The following is a 21,214-nucleotide window of genomic DNA, read 5'->3' on the forward strand; positions in this document are numbered from 1 at the left end:
TCTACTCATGGTTACATAATGGATCTCTGAACTCTCAATGGAACAAGTTCTTGCAAGTGATTGAAATCACACACCTGAGAAGAAGGACCAAGACCGGATATATATTATAACCTATCCTTCCATTAAGGATGTCAATTACAAGCAGTTTTTCATTCAGGCAACTGCCTCTTAATTCAAATAATTAGTTTCTTAATTTTCCCTCTCATATTGCCATTTATCTGATGTGTGCCACTCTTTCAAGTCTTTTGAATACCACCATAATGTTCATACAGTTGCATCACAATATATACTGATGCGAGCAGCTCACTTATTTGGGATTTCTTACAAAAGATCGAGGAGTATAGTCCAAAAACTCATCAAAATCAAAGTTAAAATAACAATTAAATAGTGATGATGCGTTTCTAACCGTCAAAGGATTTTATCCCATTACCTAATCCTTGAAAGTTTGTTTAGATAATTTTTATCGTACTATTAAAAAAAGTGTGACGGTTGGATCGTTGTAATTAGTTTCGTATACAGTATAACCCGTCAACACAATAAATCAACAAACACTTAAAGTTTATTCATTTATTCTTCTAGGATCCAAGAGTGTAGTTGCAAAAAATCATCAAAATCAGAGCTAAAATAATTGTTAAATCGTTATGATACATTTCTTATTGTTGAAGGATTTTGTAGACTTAAAGTATATACCAACTACTTTGACACTTGGATTATTGGAATTAATTTTGCAGACTACAAAAATCAACAAAGGAATTAAATATATAAAAATGTCCCTCAATTTTGCCAGACGAAATATTTCATTGCTCAACGAACTATAAACCCAAAACACAAAACCCTAAATCTAAAAATGAATCTTGGCCTGAAGAAACTTGAAGAGTTCTTCGTGCCACATGTGGCATACTATGTGCTAATTTTTTTCCCTTGGCGCAAATACTTTGCCCGTTAACCTGATTTCGTCAGGCCAAAATCTTTGAAGAAAACTAAAATGTTGACTACTTTTGCCCGACCAAATGCTTTATTCTATTGGGTAAAGTTGCAACAGAATTGTCTGGCCAAGGGCACTAGTCTGCTGGACTGCCGAGACATGAATTGTATGGCTTTAAGCCTGCTGGCAGTGGTGACGTCAGCCTAGCGACAGAGTGGGGCCAACCCACATGTTGTGCCCAGAGCGGAACGGCTCCATTTTCGTGCGCCATAGCAATTGGAATTTCAATGGTAAAAAATATTGAAAAAATGCTAACAATTGATTTTTTTTTTTTTTAACAAAAAAAAAATTGGAAATCAACAACCAAGATTAATCCAAGGTAAAAAATCTTTAAAATCCAAACAATATCATTTTTTTTTTTTCATAAATACCCAACTATCTTCTTTATTCTCCACACCACAACTCAATATTATTTTAAGGGGTGTGATATCCACACATCCCATTTTACTTCTCACACACTTTTTTAATTTTCGACTGTCGGATCGGATGAATTGAAGAAGATCAATGGACAGAAATTATCAAGGGGTATGTGAGAAGTAAAATAGGGTGTGTGGATAGCACACCCCTATTTTAACTACAATCTCCTATATTTGTTTTTTACTTCAATTCCCAAATCCTTTTGTTATCAAGTTCACACTTAAACAAACTTACAAATCTAAGGTGACACTGATATATATGTTGTGAAATTAAGGATATGTGTGCAATGAAATATAAAGTAAATAAGACATAGTATTTATGAGGTTCAGAAAGTGTGCCTAAATCCTAGGGGTAGCAATAATACTTTTTTTCATTATCTAAAATAATTGGAGTATAAAATAACTCTCACTATTTTCTCTCTTCTTTCTAGTTTGGCTCACTAGTATTTTCTCTTGCATAGCTCTTCTTTCTTTTCTCTCTTCCTTTCCTTTTTTTCTTTTCTTTCCTCCATATGTTTCTCACTTCTCATCTTTCTTTTGTTCATCAATCTTTTATAGGCAAAATGTCTAACAAACCTACCAAACCTACTCTTTTTGACAATGTTGTAAAGGTGTGGTCATACTTAATTGCTTAATTATTACGATGGGTATTCACACCTCCATTTACTACACTCCCCCTTGGATGCACATATCAATATCGGTAGCCTCGTTAAAACCTTGCTAGGAAAAACTTGGTGGGAAGAATCCTAGTTAATGGAAAAACTTGGTGGGGAGAATCCTAGTCAAAGGAAAAATAGTTCAACATGCATGTGTCCAGGATGCTCCCCCTGAAGAGTATCTCTTCTTGATTTTGTGTTCTTCAATCTGACTGATAACTAAGTCGACGTAATCCGATATTATGCATGATAGTTGGAGTGTTTGCCTCTAAAGGTGGATCACATGCACTCCAAATTTTAATGGACCACAAGTATTAGCCAAATATATTCATGACTAGCTTCATGAGGATATGTATTTCTAAGAGATATGAAGATGCAACAACAAATGTTTTCTTCCTTGATTGTTGATCAAGCTATTTCCATATGTAAACACAAATCCTTTCTATGAGCGATAAGTATGCACGCTACAAAGATATTTTCAGATTTTGCTTGCCCAATAAGATCACGATTTTTGGTGAGTTCATTGGAATAGAACAAGCACATGTCTATAATTCCCTAGAGATATCAATAGGTAAACTTTACTTCATTCTAATACCCATATATCGGTATTGTGCTTCATGGGAAATGTAGTGTTCGATTCAATGTTTAATACAGTAAGGCACATACTTCACTAAGATATGGTACTTCTGGACCAAGTATCAATTCATCATTTCCCTCACAAAGATGAATGATCTTTCTTAGTGCCTAAAATTTAATTAACCATTTAAGTGTTCAACTCATGATCTTCAAACTACATGGTTTTTAATACCATAAACCTTTCGGTGGATAAGAATTCATTTTGGCATATTGTTCGATCTGTAGCTCAAGATAATATTCCCTTCAACACATTATAATTTTTCTAGACTCTTCAGAAGTCTCAATCTAATATCAACTATTGCAAGAGATTTAGTAAATTGCAACAATATCATGATGAAAGCACTCAAGGTAATTTATACCATCCACTGGTATAGAGTATGTAATTTATGCTTTACCCTTCCAGGGTTGACTTTAAGCAATTTGAATCCTTTAGGGATTTTCTACACTTCATGTCACATTTTCCTTTAGAATTTAGACAAAGCAATTTTCTTCTATGTATACTTGAGGGATTTACTTATGGAGATATGCTTCAGGCATTTCATAAAGCTTCATGTAATATATAATTCTCCATTTAAATGGACAAGTTTCACAATAGGAAATCATGATTCCAGAAGTGTATTACAATTCCAGGTTTTAACTATGAACCATGTGTCATATCATGTGAGAATATTTCACCATATTACAAATGCCCATATGTAACCTTCTAGGTTCAATATCATTTGGCGATTTGTACTATAGGTCCATTTTTCACATTCTTACTAAATTGTAAGGGATTGCCTTTCTCTATTTTGGCCAATAATTTTTTCTTTTTCATCAATGAACAAATAAACATGGCTCAATATCAACACAACTAATTGATCAATTTAGTAGCTACAGTAAAACCAAACTTAACATTGGTAATCATCGATTCATGATCCCATAATTATCTTGTGCATTCGCATGCATATTTTATAAGCATTTCATTACTTTGGATATCCTTACCTCTTCAGGGGTTTTACATTATCTCTTCTAGGACAATCATATCTTCTTAGATGAATTGTTTGGAGAATTTGGACCATAACCTCTTCTAGAACGTTATAGAGCTTGGATTTTTAATCTCCACTTCCGGAGAGTTGAATTATTGGAACATATATGTCTATCGTGCTTCAGGCATGAGATATATTAAAATTGACATTCCATGGATTGTCCTTTTGGGACTTGAATTTATGTGACTACTGTCATGCATTAGGCATGCAACATTTTAGTAGTGGCAAGTCTATGGATAGTTTTATTGAGACATTCATCCATGCGGTATCTTTGTAACTTGTTAATGCATTTGATAGTTTTTTAGTAAATGTGAAGAATGTATTACCTATACATCATCATAATGATATAAACTGGTACAGTTTGCTTGGGATGTGAGTAAGATTCCCATTATTAAAGTTTGGTCTTCCATTTAGTCAACTACTCATTTTCTCCCTTTGAACTTTTATGTGTTCATCATTGATCCTTCAGCTTCAACCTCCTTCACAACAGAAGTGGTGTGCAACGTTTGCCTTTGAATGATCCTTCAAAACATCACTTTTCGGTGACTGATCCATACTTGACAACTTCAGTGTAAAGAGCCAACATCATACCAACTGTTTTGTGACGGTGGTGACTTGAAACTCAGCTCCAACAACAGTTGCAGATGACTACTTGAGAGCAATGCAAGGTAAGAAATAAGGCAAAGGTTCCAGGCAATTAGTTGCAGACCAGAAGTTTGATTTCAGGTTCTTACTGATTGCTCTTTTTCTTCTTGTTTTGCAGACATGAGTAAAGACAAAGGAAAAGACAGGGAAAAACATGATATAAGATACTTTTTCTCTTGAAAAAAACAGTAGAAGACTTTAATGCGGATGTAAAACTTCTTAATCAAAATTATTTTCTTGCTGAGGAAATGTGTCTGGCATTTTGAAGGACTTGGTTGAAAAGGTATTCTTAAAGATAAAGAAAGCTGAGTATTTTGATAAGCTTGGTTGAAGATGCATTCTCGGCAAAGAAGAAGAGTTAGAAATTTTTGGAGCTCTACCTTGCCATAGAGGACAGAGGTCGACATATATAAGGATTTCCCAATAGCAGGCAGTGGTGCTACTAGGACCATTTCCTTCATGCTTGTCGGCAACAGTGCTGTAGTTGGACCAGTAAAATTGAAGCGTTTCAACTTTGTCAGAGATATTTTAATAGAGTTGTCCTTGATATCCAGAAAGCTGAGATTGTGTTTGAGAAGTACCTATGAACTTTATTCAGGAAAATTTGGCTTTTGAAATTTGGATAGCAGGGTTTCTTCGATTTTTTAACAAGTGGCCTTGTTGCCACTTCTTTTAAAAAGGCATCAATTGTATCCAAAATGCAAGCTTAGAAAGTTGCCTATCAACGAAAATTGCTTCCGTTGTATTCCTGAGATTTCACTTTATCTGATTTCCTTTTCTTTCATCTTCTTTGAAAATGGTTTGCCCATCTAACCATTGTTTTGATTTGAATGTTGCGGAAGATGTAGATATGCCTTCTTAGGACAATATATGGCGCCCATCCTTCTTATTCTCTAATGGTCCTTTTACGATTGGGGAATCTATGATGAAGAATGATAGAACCACCACAGTAGTAGCTAAGAACCTTCTCACTCCCAAAAATAAAAGAATACTTTCAAAAAGATCTGACGAATTGGTTGTTCATGACTCATTAGCTTTCAGTATTCAGTGTGCAAGTCCTGTAACCAATAAGGACTAACGTCTACTTTCTTGAACTTAGGAAGTTGAATCACTAATTGCTAAGGTGGCAAGCTTTAGACAAGAAATTGAAGGGCTCAAGCAAGAAAATAGAGAGTTGCACATACTTGCAAATAATTACTCAACAAGCATGAAGAGAAAGCTTGACCAACTGCAGGAATCCAAAAGTTGGATTCAAAAGGATCGTCAGAGGTTCATGGCTCTATTCTAAAGGCACCCATTGCCTCGATTGTTTAGATTTCTACCAAGTATTGAGGCTTCAAACGATCAATCTCTAGTGCCTCATCCTTCTGGAGTTCTGCCAAATACCGAGGCTTCACATGAACAATCTCCAGTGTTTCCTTTTTCTGGGAAATCGTCAAGTACTGAGGCTTTACATGAGCAACATTTGTGAAAGCTTCCATTTTTTTCTTTTTTCTTTTTTTTTTTATAGCTGTAATTCATGTGTATGCATGAGTATGAATAGAAAAGTTTCGTCTTTTCTGGTTTTTAACATGTCTGAAACTTCTGGTTAAGATTGTTAGATATAGGAGACTATGGAAACTTCTGGTTCCATTAATATGCATTAATGAATAAATGTTGGAAACTTCTGGTTCCATGAATATGATCCGATAAGCTTTTAAGTAAATATGTTTTATAATATAAATCGGGCATTATGAATGTTAACTTCATTGAGAAAGAATCAAAGAACATTAAAGAATTGAGAAAGATTGAAGAACTAGATAGAGAAATGAAACTTCTGTATATTTGAGGGAAAATGACAACTGATTACATTTGTAAGTTGAAGTACATTATATACTGAACAATAACCACAAAGTAACTAATTAACCAACTAACAACTCATTTAACCACCTAACAAACATTCTAATAACTTAGGCTAATGTGGCATTGGTTACACAATAACCAATGATCAAGAGACATCTATTTTCATCCCCCATCAATCTCAACTAAGACACTAAGCGTGAGGTTGCAGCAATGTGAGCGAACTGTTGAGCCCAAGATTGCTTCAGACTTTCATTCTTAAAAAAACTGATGTTTAGTCCATTTTCCAGCATCCTTGACAGAAAAGTGAAAGAGTATGGAGACTTTATCTGATCGAAGGCCATCACTAAGCTGGCCTCTTACTTGGATTTGTTTAATAAGCATCTGATAAATCATGACCCACCAGAAAATGTGAAAAAAAAAGTAGCAGTATAAGAAAGTATTTAACACAGTAATATATTGGCCCTTCTATAGAGTGTCTGCTCTTGTCCAATGTCAGGATGACTCCATAGCTTGTACTCCAAAGGATCCAGAGTGGATAGTAAATGAGTTGTAGTATGATCCAAGGCAATACAAAAAGAATAAATGCCAAGCTAGTAATCCTTTCAGCACCATAGTATCTGGACATCTTCCCTACCTCCAGGAACACATCACTAGCATCATGAAAAGCTAATACAATTGAACCTAAGCATGCAAACAGTTAGATAAATGAACAGCAACAGTAGAATTCAAACATTTCTTAACGAGCTGCTTTTCAGTTTTCTTCGCTGCAGTTTCTGGGAACACAAAATCTTTCTGCAAACCAAAACCCTTACAAACAAAATGAAGGAACCAATTCTCCAAGACTTGAAAATATTATGATGCATATATCCAGAAACCATGACATCTTGTATTCCTCTACCTCTAACCAAAGATTCATTTGCCTCTAACCGGAGTTTCACAAATAATAGCCTTCTATAAAAGAGTTGGAACACATCCACATGCCGGTATATGAACTTCTAAACAAAATTACCCTTCATGGGATTTACCGTTAACAATCTCATTCAAAATTGGCTTCGACCTTTAATATTTACAACAACAGAAAATTAACAAATTATAGTGTGGCATCGGCTTTAACTATAGTATCACATGATCGCCCTTTGTGAATTTCACCGGAAACAACTTCTTTTAACAATGGCATTGACCTTCACATTTTCAACAACAGAAAAATTAACATCTATGTAGGATTACCCTTTGTGGGATTTACCTACTCATAACACGGGATTACCTTTCGTGGGATTTACAGTAAAAAAATTCTTCAAATTTCATTGTTTTAAGAAACATACAACCGGACTTATAGTATGCAACAACTAAGCTTGTTAGACTTGATATTATAGGCTATGATGGAATACAAATACTTCCACGCACTCTTCAATAATACTTCTTAAAAATCTTCCCAAACATCGTACTTCTCAGTATGGCACAAGTCAGCAGTAGTAATTGCAAGATTCAAGAAGCAATTAAGAATCAAGCAGTCTTCAAGTAGAGAAACATGAGCAATTGGATTATATAGACGATATTTCCAACTAACACAAATCACTGGTAAGTACATGAAGTTATCAAGAATTAGGATTTTGGTGAATTAAGATAAAGTTACCACACTTGGGAGATGCAGAAGCAACCACTAGAGGATCATGCAGAGAAATCACCAATTGGAGGAATTTTCCCCTCTTGTTCCACTACTTCCAAATGGATTGATTCCAAAAGCAATTAGACATCGTCTCTTAGAACCATCAAGTGTTTGGCAATTGATCTAGTCCATAACATCTCTGATCTCACTTTCTCACTCCATTGAAATCTTCACAGCAAAAATGAAAAGGCCAACAAAAAAACCCAGTTCTCTTAGGCATAGTGACAAACCCATGGCAAACAATCAACAAGTTTCACGAATTTCCATGAAATTTTGGCAATTCCATCATACACAAAGAAAACCCATAATCAAAAACCAAAGATATGAGCTTTTCATTCAAATAATTGGATATCTTTTGAATTCAAAAACGAATCATACCCAAACTCCAAATATATCACAGAGGACAGAAAATATAACCTTTCTTAAATCTCTGACTTGAGCAATCCATCAAATAGTTAATCTCGAACACATGGCATGCAAGATCACTTGTTCTAACACTAAATTTCATTGACGCATAAGATTGAACAGGTGAAAGGCAAGTACCCACTAGCCAACTGCATTCAGATTACACCATAATTTCAAAGACCTGTATACCCCTAACAATTTATGTGCACAATCCAGATGGAAAAATAACCCATAAATTACATAATGATGAAAAGAAAAAAAAAATTGAAATCTCTGAACAATAACTACAAAGTAACTAAGGGAATTGTTATTAGCACTCCAAAAATCTCATTCTACACTCCAAACTTTCTATATTAGGAAAGAAAAATACACTTGTGAGGAGCGTAGAATGAGATTTTTGGAGTGCCAATAACATTTCCTATAACTAATTAACCAACTAACAACTCATTTAACCACCTAACAAACATTCTAACAACTTAGGGTGATGTGGCATTAGTTACACAATAACCAATGATCAAGGGACATTTGTCTTCAATGAATTCATGAAAGTATCTCTTGTAAAAGATGTCAATGGTAACAAAATCGAGTTTTGCTACGTTCACCATTTTCTTATTTCCGAATGAAGAAGTTCAGGTATGACAAAACTTGCGATAATTAATTCATACCATATTTAACACATGTCGACAAAATGTTAGAACTTCATGTTCTTAACATTATTTATATTTTGAACTTCAAGTCAAAACATTATACGTATGTACTCAAAATTTATTTTCAATAACGACATCATTATAACCTTTCGGTTCATATTTTTGAAATTCATGCTTATGCTTAATCTGTACATGGATTAAGGAATTTATGGTTCTCATTTACATGAATCAAGGAACTTCTGGTCCTTATTTAATAGTATGTGGATTGAGGTGATTATGGCTATCATTTCAATTAAGTTGAGGAGCTGTTGATCTCTCAATTAATTCAAAAACTTTAGATTTTAATTTTGATCAAGGAACTTCGGGTCTAATCTTTTTATATGAAGAGGATCAAGGAACTTCAAGTTCAATCTTTTTATATAATGGAACTTCAAGTCTAATCTTTTATATGATGACGATCAAGGATTTTCAAGTCCGATCTTTTTATATGATGAGGATCAAGGAACTTCAGGTTCTAATTTGATCAAGGAACTTCGGGTTCTGTATATACTCATCATAACAAAATATAGTACAATAAGTAAATTAAAGGAGAAGGCGGTAATTCCAACCACTATAATTGAATTGCTTTAATGTATGGTGGCCAATTATATCACACCAATCACAATAATAACAAGATCAATAATGATAAGGAAAATGTAAATATTAACTTACCATACTTCATTTTTTCTTTCTAACAGTGGTCATGTATCAACAGTAATGTATGAGAATAATAGGAAGATCAAATGTGGGATCTAGCTCAAATTTTAGTATGATATAGATAGGGATACGAATAGCTTCTGCAAGGAAACCATTTCAATATGAGCTATTGCAACTGGGGTTTTGGCACTCATAAAATGGATGTCCAGTTTTCTGCAAAATTTGAAACTGGGTTGGTGTTTTAAACATCTGCAACAATCACACTATTGGATTTTTCTGAAATTTGGATATGTTATACTTATTGGGGGGACGAACAACTTTCAAGAAGGAAGTATTTCAATCCTAGGTCAAGAAGTTAGAGTTCAGAGGCTGTTTACATGGCTATAAGATTTTCAAATCAGATGTATATTAGCCTTAAGAAAATTAGTTGTACAGAAGTATGAAGATACAGTAAAAGGATTTTCTTATATGTGAGATTCCAATCGGCAGAGGTGAAAGGTAGGTAGTGCTTCACCGGATTTATGGTGTTGTGCTTTCTATCGACACGAGAGCTTCTCATGCTGATAACGTGTTGTGAAATTAAGGATATGTGTGCAGTGGAATATAAAGCAAATAAGACACAATATTTATGAGGTTCGGCAAGTGTGCCAAGTGTTCCTACGTCTTCGAAGGTAGCAGTAGAACTTTTTTTCATTATCTGAAATAATAGGTATATAAAATAACTTACTATTTTCTATTCTCTCTATCTTGGCTCACTAATATTTTCTCATGCATACCTTATCTATCGTTTCTCTCTTCCTTTCCTCTTTTCTTTCCTTTCCTCCATATGTTTCTCACTTCTCATCTTTCTTTTGTTTTTCAATCTTTTATAGGCAAAATATCTAACAAACCTACCAAACCTACTCTCTTTGACACTGTTGTAAAGATGTGGTCATACTTAGTTGCTTAATTATTACAATGGGCATTCACACTTCCATTTACAACAATATAGAGAACAAGGCCAAGAAAACATAATATATATATTTTTTTTTTTTTTGAATAGTAATCGCCATTGTCATTCCTTTTTCCAAACAGATGGACTTTGTAAAGGCAATTACTGTTTTGAGTGAATAGTCATAGCAATTTCATTGCATTGCCCTTACCCTTACCCTTGTCTTCCTAATGGGTGAACTTGCTCTAAGTAGAATTGAAGTAATTTTAAAACTTTAGATACAAAAGAGGGTACTGCTAAAATAGCTGCCCGAAAATTCAATTGTATTAGGACTGCCTAATAAGAACCAATTCTCATTTTAGGGTCTTTAATAACCATTTTGTTTTTTGTTTTCAATTTTAGTTTTCATTTTTATTTTTTTTTTAACTGAAACTTATTCAATAACTATTTTTAATTTTTAAAAAAATGAAACCCTAAAACCAAAAGTCAAAATTTGAATACTAAAAGAATGTAACTTTTACTTTAGTTTTCATGTTAAAAAAAAAAAAATCTAAAACTAAAAATAATATAATTATCAAACTACCTCTTAATTTCAAGGAATCGAAGAGAGGAAAATTTTCTTTAACTTCTGAATGTGGTCTGTCCCATCCTGAATTATAATATATTATATCCTCGAGTGCGCTGAAATGACTATTTTGCCCTTGTGGGCCTTGGAACATGGATGTAATTTAGGGCCGAGTTGGGTACGTAGTGGAGATGTTGTAAAGGAATTGGGTTGGGTTTAATTGCGTGAATCCAAAGCATGCAGCCCAATTAGGGCTTAAGGCTATTTTATTATGGTCAACCTGTGGCCACACACACATGCACACGTGCAACCTGCATCATCTCCTTCTTTCTCGAATTTTATTCCCCGTCCATACAACCGAGAGCATTCACCCTCAAACTAAACCAAAACACTACGGATCGAACTTGGTGTTTCCAGATTCTTACTCTTCTCGAACCCTAGAACACGGTGATACCTTTTGTTAAGTGGTTTGCCTTCGAAAACACGAGACTCCATAAGCTCCGGCGAGGGGTGTAATTTTCTTCGACATAATTGTGAAGGTTTTAGCTAGTTTTGGGACTTAATAAGGTACTATTCTTGCTCCACTAGCACTTTGGAACAATTTTAGAACAGTTTTGACATTGGGACACTCGGGTTTGTCAAGTTACATATTTGGCCGGACTATCAAAGAAATTTTATGACCATATACCATTGGTTTTAGGACTCTAAACAGGTAAGGATATGTTCTACTCGTTTAGAGCTTCATTTTGGTATAAAATTCATGAAATTTGGTGTTGAAACGACGGAGATATTGAGATTCTAAGTTTTTCCAGAAACCGGCAAGTGCAACGGTGGCCGGTGACGAATTCCGACAAACCACCGGAGAAGACAGAGCATATTCCGTCAACTTTGACGGAATATTCTTAACGGCGTCAAGTATATTTAACAAAATATTCTATTTTTTAACGGAATATTCCCTAACGGCGTTAGGGTTACCGTTAGCGTGCCAAGTACGTGCCTGTGCGTGGTCGACAAGTGGGTCGTCGGAAAATTATTCTAAAAATATAGGGATGCTCGGGGTGTTGAGTAGGCCATGATAGTATATTCAAACACCCCAAGTGAGCAACGTATGAGAAGTTATTTCATAGTGATGGTTATGTGCTTAAAAACAACATTAAATTAGTCATTTCACGTATAGGTGAGACATTTCCAGAGAACGAGCGTAGCCAGGCGAAACTTAGGGGTTACGACCCGGCTACATACCAGTGAGTGGGCTTTTTGGTTTTATATATATACTTATATATGCCTTATGTTTCCCAGAAACTGTTTAAATGGTTTTTATGTTTTAAATACCATGTCATATGCATTACATATTAGTATATGTTATAATATAATTGTACATATTACTGCTCGACGATGTGGATGCTCAGGTAAGCTTCAGGTGAGTATATAGTGATGGTTGCGACGGTAATGTGTATGAGTATGATGAATTGCTTTTAGTGAATTATATCATGCACCTTGGTGTTAGTGCTCTACCCGAGGATAGGGCCTAGCCTTCACGTGATCGTCACACGCTCACCTTGAATCCAAGGCAAGTGCCAGCCTGTCGTACATACCACATTAGGTGGTTCCGACTCATAGGTGACTTGCGATACTTCACACAGCTTTCACGTGATCGTAGCACTTGAGCGTACTTATTTACACCTAGCTTGTCGTACAGACCACATAAGTGGTTCTGACTCGTGTACAGGATTTTATTTGATTGTTGAGTTATTGATTTAGCCGTACAGGTCACGTTAGGTGAATCCGGTTGATATGCCACTTTATATTAGTGCAATTCACCTGGCTTACTTATTCATGGTTAAGATAATTGTCATGGCATACACATGGTTTGGTTATTCTCTAGTATAGTTTTCATATATGTTTACAGTATTATTTTCTAGGAAACTTATACGGGTTTTACAGTGAGGGCTTATTACATTTGAAAAGATAAATGGTTTTGAAAGTTTTGTTTTTGCCCACTCACACTTTCTGTTTTGCGCCCCTCCAAGTTCTAGATAGAAGTTCGTGCCGGTGGCTCACGAGGACTTCACGGCGATTCTAACAGACATCCACCAGTGTAGGGTTTCTTTTATGATCTGTATAATAATTACTTAGTCTTTTGGACTGCACTTCGATACCTATGCTCTGGTTGTGTGTGTCCTTACTCTAATCACTTTCACTCCTACTTATAGGCTAGTCTAAGGTAAGATAACTAGCAGGTTTTTTTTATTCGCATTTTCATATCATTACCACTTCCGCACAACGCACATGGTTACGTCACCTTCAAGTGACAGCCAGCATGCCTCGACTGAGGTCGGGGTGTGTCAGTCTGTGCATGTCTTCTAATATTTTCACCACGTGTTCAATATTGTGGCGGTCCCACGTGTTCAATATTTTCACCATAACCAGTTTTACAGGCGGTGCACTGGCTAAGGCTGGCGGTGGTACTGGTGGTGGGCGGACGGCTAACATGGTTAGTCCGACCTAGAACAGTGTAACCTACCTAGCCTTTAATGACCATATAATGTAATTGATCACAAAAAATCAGCTTCATTTGATTCTATGAATTCTTGATTAAATTGTGAAATTTACCTAAAGAAAATTTTACGTAAAGAAACAAAATAAAACAAATTAATTAATAGATTTCTTAATTCTTATTTATATATTATCAATTGAAATCTTGGCCAGCTTTCAAACCCAATCAGTTCAAATTTTGTATTATCATTTACCAGTAGACTAATATATATAGATCATATCTCAACAAGCATCATAACTATGAGCTGCTGCATGCCTAGACTAAAATTATTTATTCAACAAAACTAGACCAAATCCCAACCGATCGAACACTTTTCTAATTGAGCTTCAAAAGCCAAACATAAGAAACCAATACAAAGCTCAATAAAATACAATAAAAATGAACCTTGATCAATTTGTATATGTCCATAATTGCATGCTATAGCACACAATTGAGAAATTTGTCGCCACTTTTAAGCTGACGTCCCACGTATATATAAGCTTGACCATTTTAACAATTCATCCTTATTAATTGCAATCTTTGAAAAATAAACATGGTTATTGAAGTCATATACATTAATTAACAAATTAATGCTTGGTCATTAGGTTTAATTAGCCGGCTGGCCAGGCCTGCCGGCTGCTTCCTTATATATGCACCTTCATATCCCACAGCATTATTCATTCTCCTCACACCTCTACTTATAGACTGAAAAGTCGTAAACAACTTAAACTTCGTTTTGTTAGTAAAAAGAAATATTTACCTCTATACCTGAGATCAGAGAGTTTTAATTGTTAGTAGAAATGAGGCAACCGGGAAGGTATTCGGGATTGACGATGTGTGGTGGCATATCAGGGAGAACAGGGCCCCACTCGCTACCGTTGGCGAGGATCAAGAAGATCATGAAGAACTCTGGGGAGGATGTGAAGATGATATCTGGGGAGGCTCCGATTGTGTTCTCAAAGGCATGTGAGATGTTCATAGAGGAGCTCACTCGGAGGTCTTGGATGACCACCCTCGAAGGGAAGAGAAGGACAGTGCACAAGGACGATGTAGCGTCGGCTGTCGTCGCCACTGATATCTTCGATTTTCTTGTCAGTTTGGTTTCGGGGTCGTGCTGTTCTGAAGACATCACACCGGTGGAAATTGAAACATTGGAGAAGTCATAGTTCATCTCTATCACAAATTCCCAAGAGTGTGTGTATGTGTACATACATTTCAATATATAATAGTATATAAATGTTTCAAGTGGTATTTTTTTTTTCAGTTTAATAAAATTTCACCTTACTCAGAGTTTCTTACGCATATAAAAAGCTATATTGAATATGTAAATTTGTAACACCACGTGGAAAAAATTTCTTGTAATCCTTGCACTCTTATAATGTCTCATGGGAGTTTCGAAGACATATTTGCCAATCAAATAATAAATTGGACAGAAATTTTGTTTAAGTGTGTTCAATTATTTCAAAAGGAAAATGATTTTTTTGCACTCTTTTCACTTCTATATACCTTTTTTTTTTTTTTGGCTATCATATTAAATAAATTAAAGAATAATTAAATAATCAAAAATTAATAAAGGTGTGCAGAAATGTAGCGATGCAGTAACACTAGTACACTTTACATGACCGAAAGATTAAAGGATGTCATGTGGAGCTCCAGTACACATAACAAAGTAAAATTGAACTTTGAATCCCTGGTTAATGCACAATAATTATTAAAATGTTATGATAAATCCGGGGTATTTCGCCACTTCCGTCCAACAGTAAAGATTACAAAACTACTGAAGTGAAATAGAGGGATCAATGTTTGACAAAATAAATAAAAAATAAAAAATAGAGGGATCAATGTACGTCTAAATCAAGACACATTACAAATTAAACACGCTATAAACATACAAGCCTAATTAAGTGGTAAATTATGCTGAGAAGCAGCTAAAAACAATGTCACTTAGTCCACTATTATTTTCAAGCCGCAATGCTTGACCTGGTACTGGCCGAGCTTCCCTCTTCTCACTCCTTCTCGTTCCAGATTCAGGCAGCACCATCTTTGAACTTTTCCCATTGCCATTGCCAGCAGCAGCCTTTCTTTCCATCCTTCTCCTCATAACATACTCTTCTGAAATATAAACATCCATTTCTTTCTAAATTTTTTTTTTAGTGGAATTGCAGAAATTAAAGTTCAGGTGAGGAAGTACATATAGAGGAAGAGAAAGTAGAGAGAGATGCCAATTACCATGGGCGTTGGATTGGACCCATGTTTTTATTCAAACAGGCAACAAAGCGAATCCATACTTTCTTGTAATCAAATCACCACGGTGGTGGAAACAAATGGACGGTTATGGTAAAGTTTTGGCTTTCTATGTGCTTGTGCGTAACGTTCGCGATGGTGCATGTGTAAAGCTTCCCTTCCAGACAAGTACTGTTTGCAACCGACTAAATTTGTGGGATTCTGTGTCCTGTTGGATTTTTTTTAATTTTAATTTTACTATATGAAGCCCCACACACTGTGTGGGTGTAAATATAAAAAATTATAAAAAAATATAAAAAAACTGTAATATAAAAAGTGTTGTAAAAGAAAATAATTTGAGAGATATGAGAATTTTATTCAAGAATTTGTTGTAATATGTTACAATGTGAGGCATAATCACCTTTATAGAGTGGTGTGGTTATCATGGAAATCACACAAATCTCCTAATTCAATAGGGAGAATCAATCGCCTAATCAATTAGAAATGAATGGCTTATTCATTTGAGGAATCAATGGCCTTAACGGTTACAACAATTAATTGAGGAATGAATGATGTATTCATTCAAACAATCACCAATTAGTGCACGGACATAAATGTCATGCAACACTCCCTCTTGGACTTTCACAAATTGCTCAGTTTGATAATCATGAGAACTACATGTTAATGCCTCATCATTATCTCTCTTAAGAATGAAGTGTATGCTCTTTACAGGGGCTATCCGAAAAAACCCAAGTAGGGAGAAATGCTGATAGTGTGGGAGAAGCTTCGTACTCCTGGGATTTCTCCCCCTGAGAATAGCAAAACTCCTAAGGAGGACTTCCATGACTTCGAGCATGGCTCAAGTGACGTATGACCGTTACTGTCTGGTCAGAAGGCCAGAACTGGTGCCTCATTAAAAACCTTAATAAGATAAACCTAGTGAGATAAAAACTTAGTGAATGAGAAAAAAGTAGATGAGCCAACGCGTTACTAGTACATGACTAGGTGCTTCTAAACATATGCATCAACAAGATATCTTCGCTAGCTTCGAAAGCCTGCGTAACCCAACACACATCTGCATCGACAAGATACCTTCGCTAGTTTCGAAAGCCTGTGTCACCCAATACCTCTATGGTGCTCTAAAATGAGCTCTTAAATAAGCCAACATCGTTATACTAGGAACCAATATGACGGACCTCAATTTTCTTCTCTTGCAACTGTCGTGTGAGAAGAAAAACTTAGGTGTAAAATGTTTGGTGTCATCGCCCTTGATTAAGCCTAACTTTAACTTGTTGATATATGTAGTGTTGTCCTCATAGATGATCAGTATGTCATCAATAGCAAAGGTCAACTTACACGTACTTCGAATATGCTTGATCATAACTCATAGCCAACTACACTCTCGGGTAGCTTCATAATAAGCCTAGGCCACGAGTTCAACATGGTTAGTCGAAGTAGCAACCAAAGTCTGTTTTGTAGACCTCCAGGATATAGCGTTGCTTTCGACGATAAAGACATAACCCGTCTGGGAAAGTACTTTGTGCGGTTTAATAGGTACCCAATATCGGCAAATCCAACAAGCATGCATCAGACTTCTGAGATGGGTAGGTACAAAATAGGTCCATTTCCATATTACCCTTAAGGTATCTAAATATGTCTTTAATGTCATTCCATCGGCGGCGTGTTAGCACGAAACCAAGAGATTCACAGCAAATGAGATGTTTGGTCTAGTACACTGGGCTAAGTATAACAAAGTTCCAATCGCAGTAAGATAGGAGAATTATGGTCCAATGATCTCTTCATCATCTTCTTTAGGACTAAAATGGTGTTAGGATCAAAAGATCGAACAACCATAAATGTACTAGATGACTTTACTTTTAGGAAGTTAAATCAACACAACACTTTGTGAATGTAGTTCGATTGGTGGACTATGATCCTATTTTCACAGTGCTCAATCTATAAGCTGATAGAATACTTAGTCTTACCTAGATCTTTCATCTCAAATTCCTTCATCAAGTGCATAGCAATCATTTGGATCTCTTCTGGTGTTCCAATGATGTTCATGTCATCGACATATACTGTAATTGTTGCAAAATAGGACTTGGTCATAACGAACACATAAGGGCATAATTCATTGTTCTCATATCGCATTCCGATCAAGTACTCACTTAGGAGTTTGTACCACATCCGTCCAGATTGTTTCAAAACATATATTAAAGGCTTCAATCTAAGATTCTACTCATTTTGCTTTTGCATTTTACAATTCAAGGATCAAGATAAGTCAAAGTGATGGCAAGCCACGTCAATTCAGGCATTTTTTCGGGAACACGAGTATGATCCTCTCCTCTTCACAACTGGAAAGTTGACTCATCAAAGTCACAATCTGCCAACCAGGCAATAAATAGAAATCCCATCAACGATTCCAAGTAACAAATGATGGAAGAGAACACTTAATCGACCTAAATCTCTTTCCTCTGTTAAAGGCCCACTTTGGAACGTTATGACGGTGCAATTGACACATATACAACACACCCAAATACGCATAATTTTGAGACATCTGGCTCATATCCAATCTCCAATTCTTGCATAGAAAAGGGATGGGTGGCAGTGGGCCTCAATTTAACCAAATTCGATGCGTGCATTATTGCATAGCCCAGCAAAAATTGGAATCTTGGACCTCATTACCAAGCTTCTAGCTATCATTTAGATACGTTTGATGAACGCTTCTTCTATGCTATTTTGGGTGTGAACATATGCGACTGGATGTTCAACTTCAATACCCAAACTCATGCAATAATTTTTAAAGTTTTTCGATATAAACTATGTGTATTATCCAATCTTATATATTTTATTGGATAATCCTGGTATTGTGCCCTCAACTTAGTGGTTTGGGCAAGAAGTCTTACAAATGCAAAATTCCTTGTGAACAATAGGGCGCCTTATGGCTTCAAATGAATGACTAGGTTTGCCTTGATCGTTCAATAATGTCTTATAAAGACCCGACTAGAGTGTTGTCAACTTCTCAATGAGTTTTTGGCAGCATGAAGTGAAAGTGATGCGAAGATATTCAACGTCATTTTCCTCTATGGTTTCACAATGAAATTTGTTAGCTCGAATGTCCTTAACACTCAACAACGTTTGACTGAAACAAGGATAATATAATGGTTGGTTAATGGTAAGAAGAGTGCCATTGGGTAACACCAGTTGGGTATTGCCATTAGGGATGGGCAACGGTTATGGCGGGCGGGTAACCGCGGTTATTTACCCATAACCGTTTATGCTCATACCCGCATAACCATTTACCCATTGGGTAATTGTCTAAACGGTTATACCCATAACCATAACCGTTTATAAACGGTTAACCATACCCATTTAACCATAACCGTTTAATACCCGTTTACCCATTTACCCTTTTTAACCCGTTTATCTTTTTTCTTTTTTTTTACCATTACTCCTTTTTCACCCGTCTACATGTTTTACAACTTGAAAATTTTAAAAAAAATTGTCATAATTTTCTTTTTTTTTTTGACAATTAAACACTGTTATAGGTACATTCATCATACATTTCCGTATTTTAATTTTTTAAGTCCTTATACCATTCAAATAATTGAAATAATAGTTTACGGACGATATTTTTAACTATTACCAATGAAGGTAAATATAATATTTGCTAAGTATTATTGGTTTACAAAAATTGTTTAGAAGACATTTCTATCAAAGCATTTCTGTCAATTTCACGGTTACCCGCAAGGAATTTAAATTAATTTAGCGAATTCCTTGATGATGAGAATCATCATTCCTGTAGCAGTGTTATTGAGAGAATGACCGATGAATTCCTTGCTAATTTATTGGGTGCTAAGTATTATTGGATCAAGAACATGGTTTGTGTTAATTTTACATATACAAAATAAATGGGTAGACGGTTACCCGTTCACAACCGGGGTTAAAACCCATAATTGTCCATTTAAATTTAGCAGGTAAACGGTTATACCCATAACCATTTATTTATCTAAACTATTACCCATAACCGTAACCGTTTAATTTAAATGGGTGGGTAACCGTGGTTACCCATAACCAATGGGTATTTGCCCATCCCTAATTGCCATACCCCTCTATCCATGGCGTCAGGCCAACGATTGTTGTCAGTGAAGATTCAATAGGCGTGAAGTTGAGGAAATAAATGCGGTTACGTAAAACTATGTGTGTGGTACCATTATCTGCAACACAATCAACTTCATGGTACATATGCCTATGAAAATTTAAGTTAAGTCCTACAACAACCTTTCCAAGGTATACTTTAATAACTTAAATTATCCGAAAGAAAAAATTCCAAAAAAATAATAATAATAACCATAAAAGGCTTAAGAAACCGATATTTTGCCCAAAAGGGCCTAATAATCCAAAAATATATATATATATATATATATATAGAAATTATCCAAAAAAATATTAAGGAAAATATTAAGTTGGCGACTTGCCAATCACATCTATTAGTAGCCTTCTTGCTCCATGAAATTTGAAATGACTAAAGCCGTGCCATTCTAGACATCTTCGATTTTCATGTTGTCATGCTCGATGAGGTTGGCTTCTCTTTGACGATGGTTGTGATAGCGATCAACAACATCGGTAGGTGCACTATAGGTGTGAGCCAATGATCAGTTCCACCACAACAAAAGCAAATATTCAGCTTGTTCTTTGGTTCAAGACAAATGGCCTTATCCCTGTTGTTCCTAGACTTCTTGTGAGGTTGGGACCCTTGGTTCAAACCTTGCTTGTTTTTCCCCTTGTTGTTCTTTAGACCTTAGGACAACTGACCTTTCTCTATGACTCAGTTCATTTTCCTTCCCTTGGAAACATTCTCATTGACTTCTGGCAACGAAACAACTTTAGAGCCAGGAAGTCTAAAGTATGGTTTTGCATTAGTAAGTTGTTGATGTTCTAAGATAGAATGAGAACTCTTGTAAGGTCTGAGAACTTTAGATAGTTCTACTTTCTGTATTGTTGTTAAAGCACAATGTTAAAGGCGCTAAAGTGGAATAGGTCTTCTCAAGCAGGTCAAAATCAGTGAGTTCTTGCCACAAAACTTCAAAATTGATTGGATTCGGCAGACTTCAAAGACATACTTATCGACAGTCTTAAAGTCCTAGAAGCGGAGAATGTTCTAACCATTATTTGCTTAAGGCAAAAAAATCAGCTTCTTGTGATCAAAGCGGTCCACTAGGGCTTCCCATAAGGACTTTGGGTCCTCCTCAACCATAAATGCAATTTGCAAGGCTTCTGCCGTGTGCTTCCAAATGAAAATAAGGGTCTTTACTTTCTGGGACTCATCGGTAGCATCAT

The 21,214-nt window shown here is 35.6% G+C and overlaps 1 protein-coding gene across 1 annotated transcript; it reads left to right on the top strand.

Annotated features, from left to right (window-relative positions):
• Positions 1-14,104: 14,104 nt before the first annotated feature.
• LOC125479849 (nuclear transcription factor Y subunit C-3-like) lies at positions 14,105-15,095 on the top strand. The gene has a single exon (XM_048589939.1). It carries the CDS (start codon positions 14,452-14,454, stop codon positions 14,815-14,817), a length of 366 nt encoding a protein of 121 aa, XP_048445896.1. The 5' UTR covers positions 14,105-14,451; the 3' UTR covers positions 14,818-15,095.
• The last annotated feature ends 6,119 nt before the right edge of the window (positions 15,096-21,214 follow it).

The sequence above is a fragment of a genome, unplaced genomic scaffold (assembly GCF_019419815.1).
Source record: "Pyrus x bretschneideri cultivar Hongxiangsu unplaced genomic scaffold, Pyrus_bretschneideri_v1 Contig3, whole genome shotgun sequence".
NCBI classification, from domain to species: domain Eukaryota; kingdom Viridiplantae; phylum Streptophyta; class Magnoliopsida; order Rosales; family Rosaceae; genus Pyrus; species Pyrus x bretschneideri.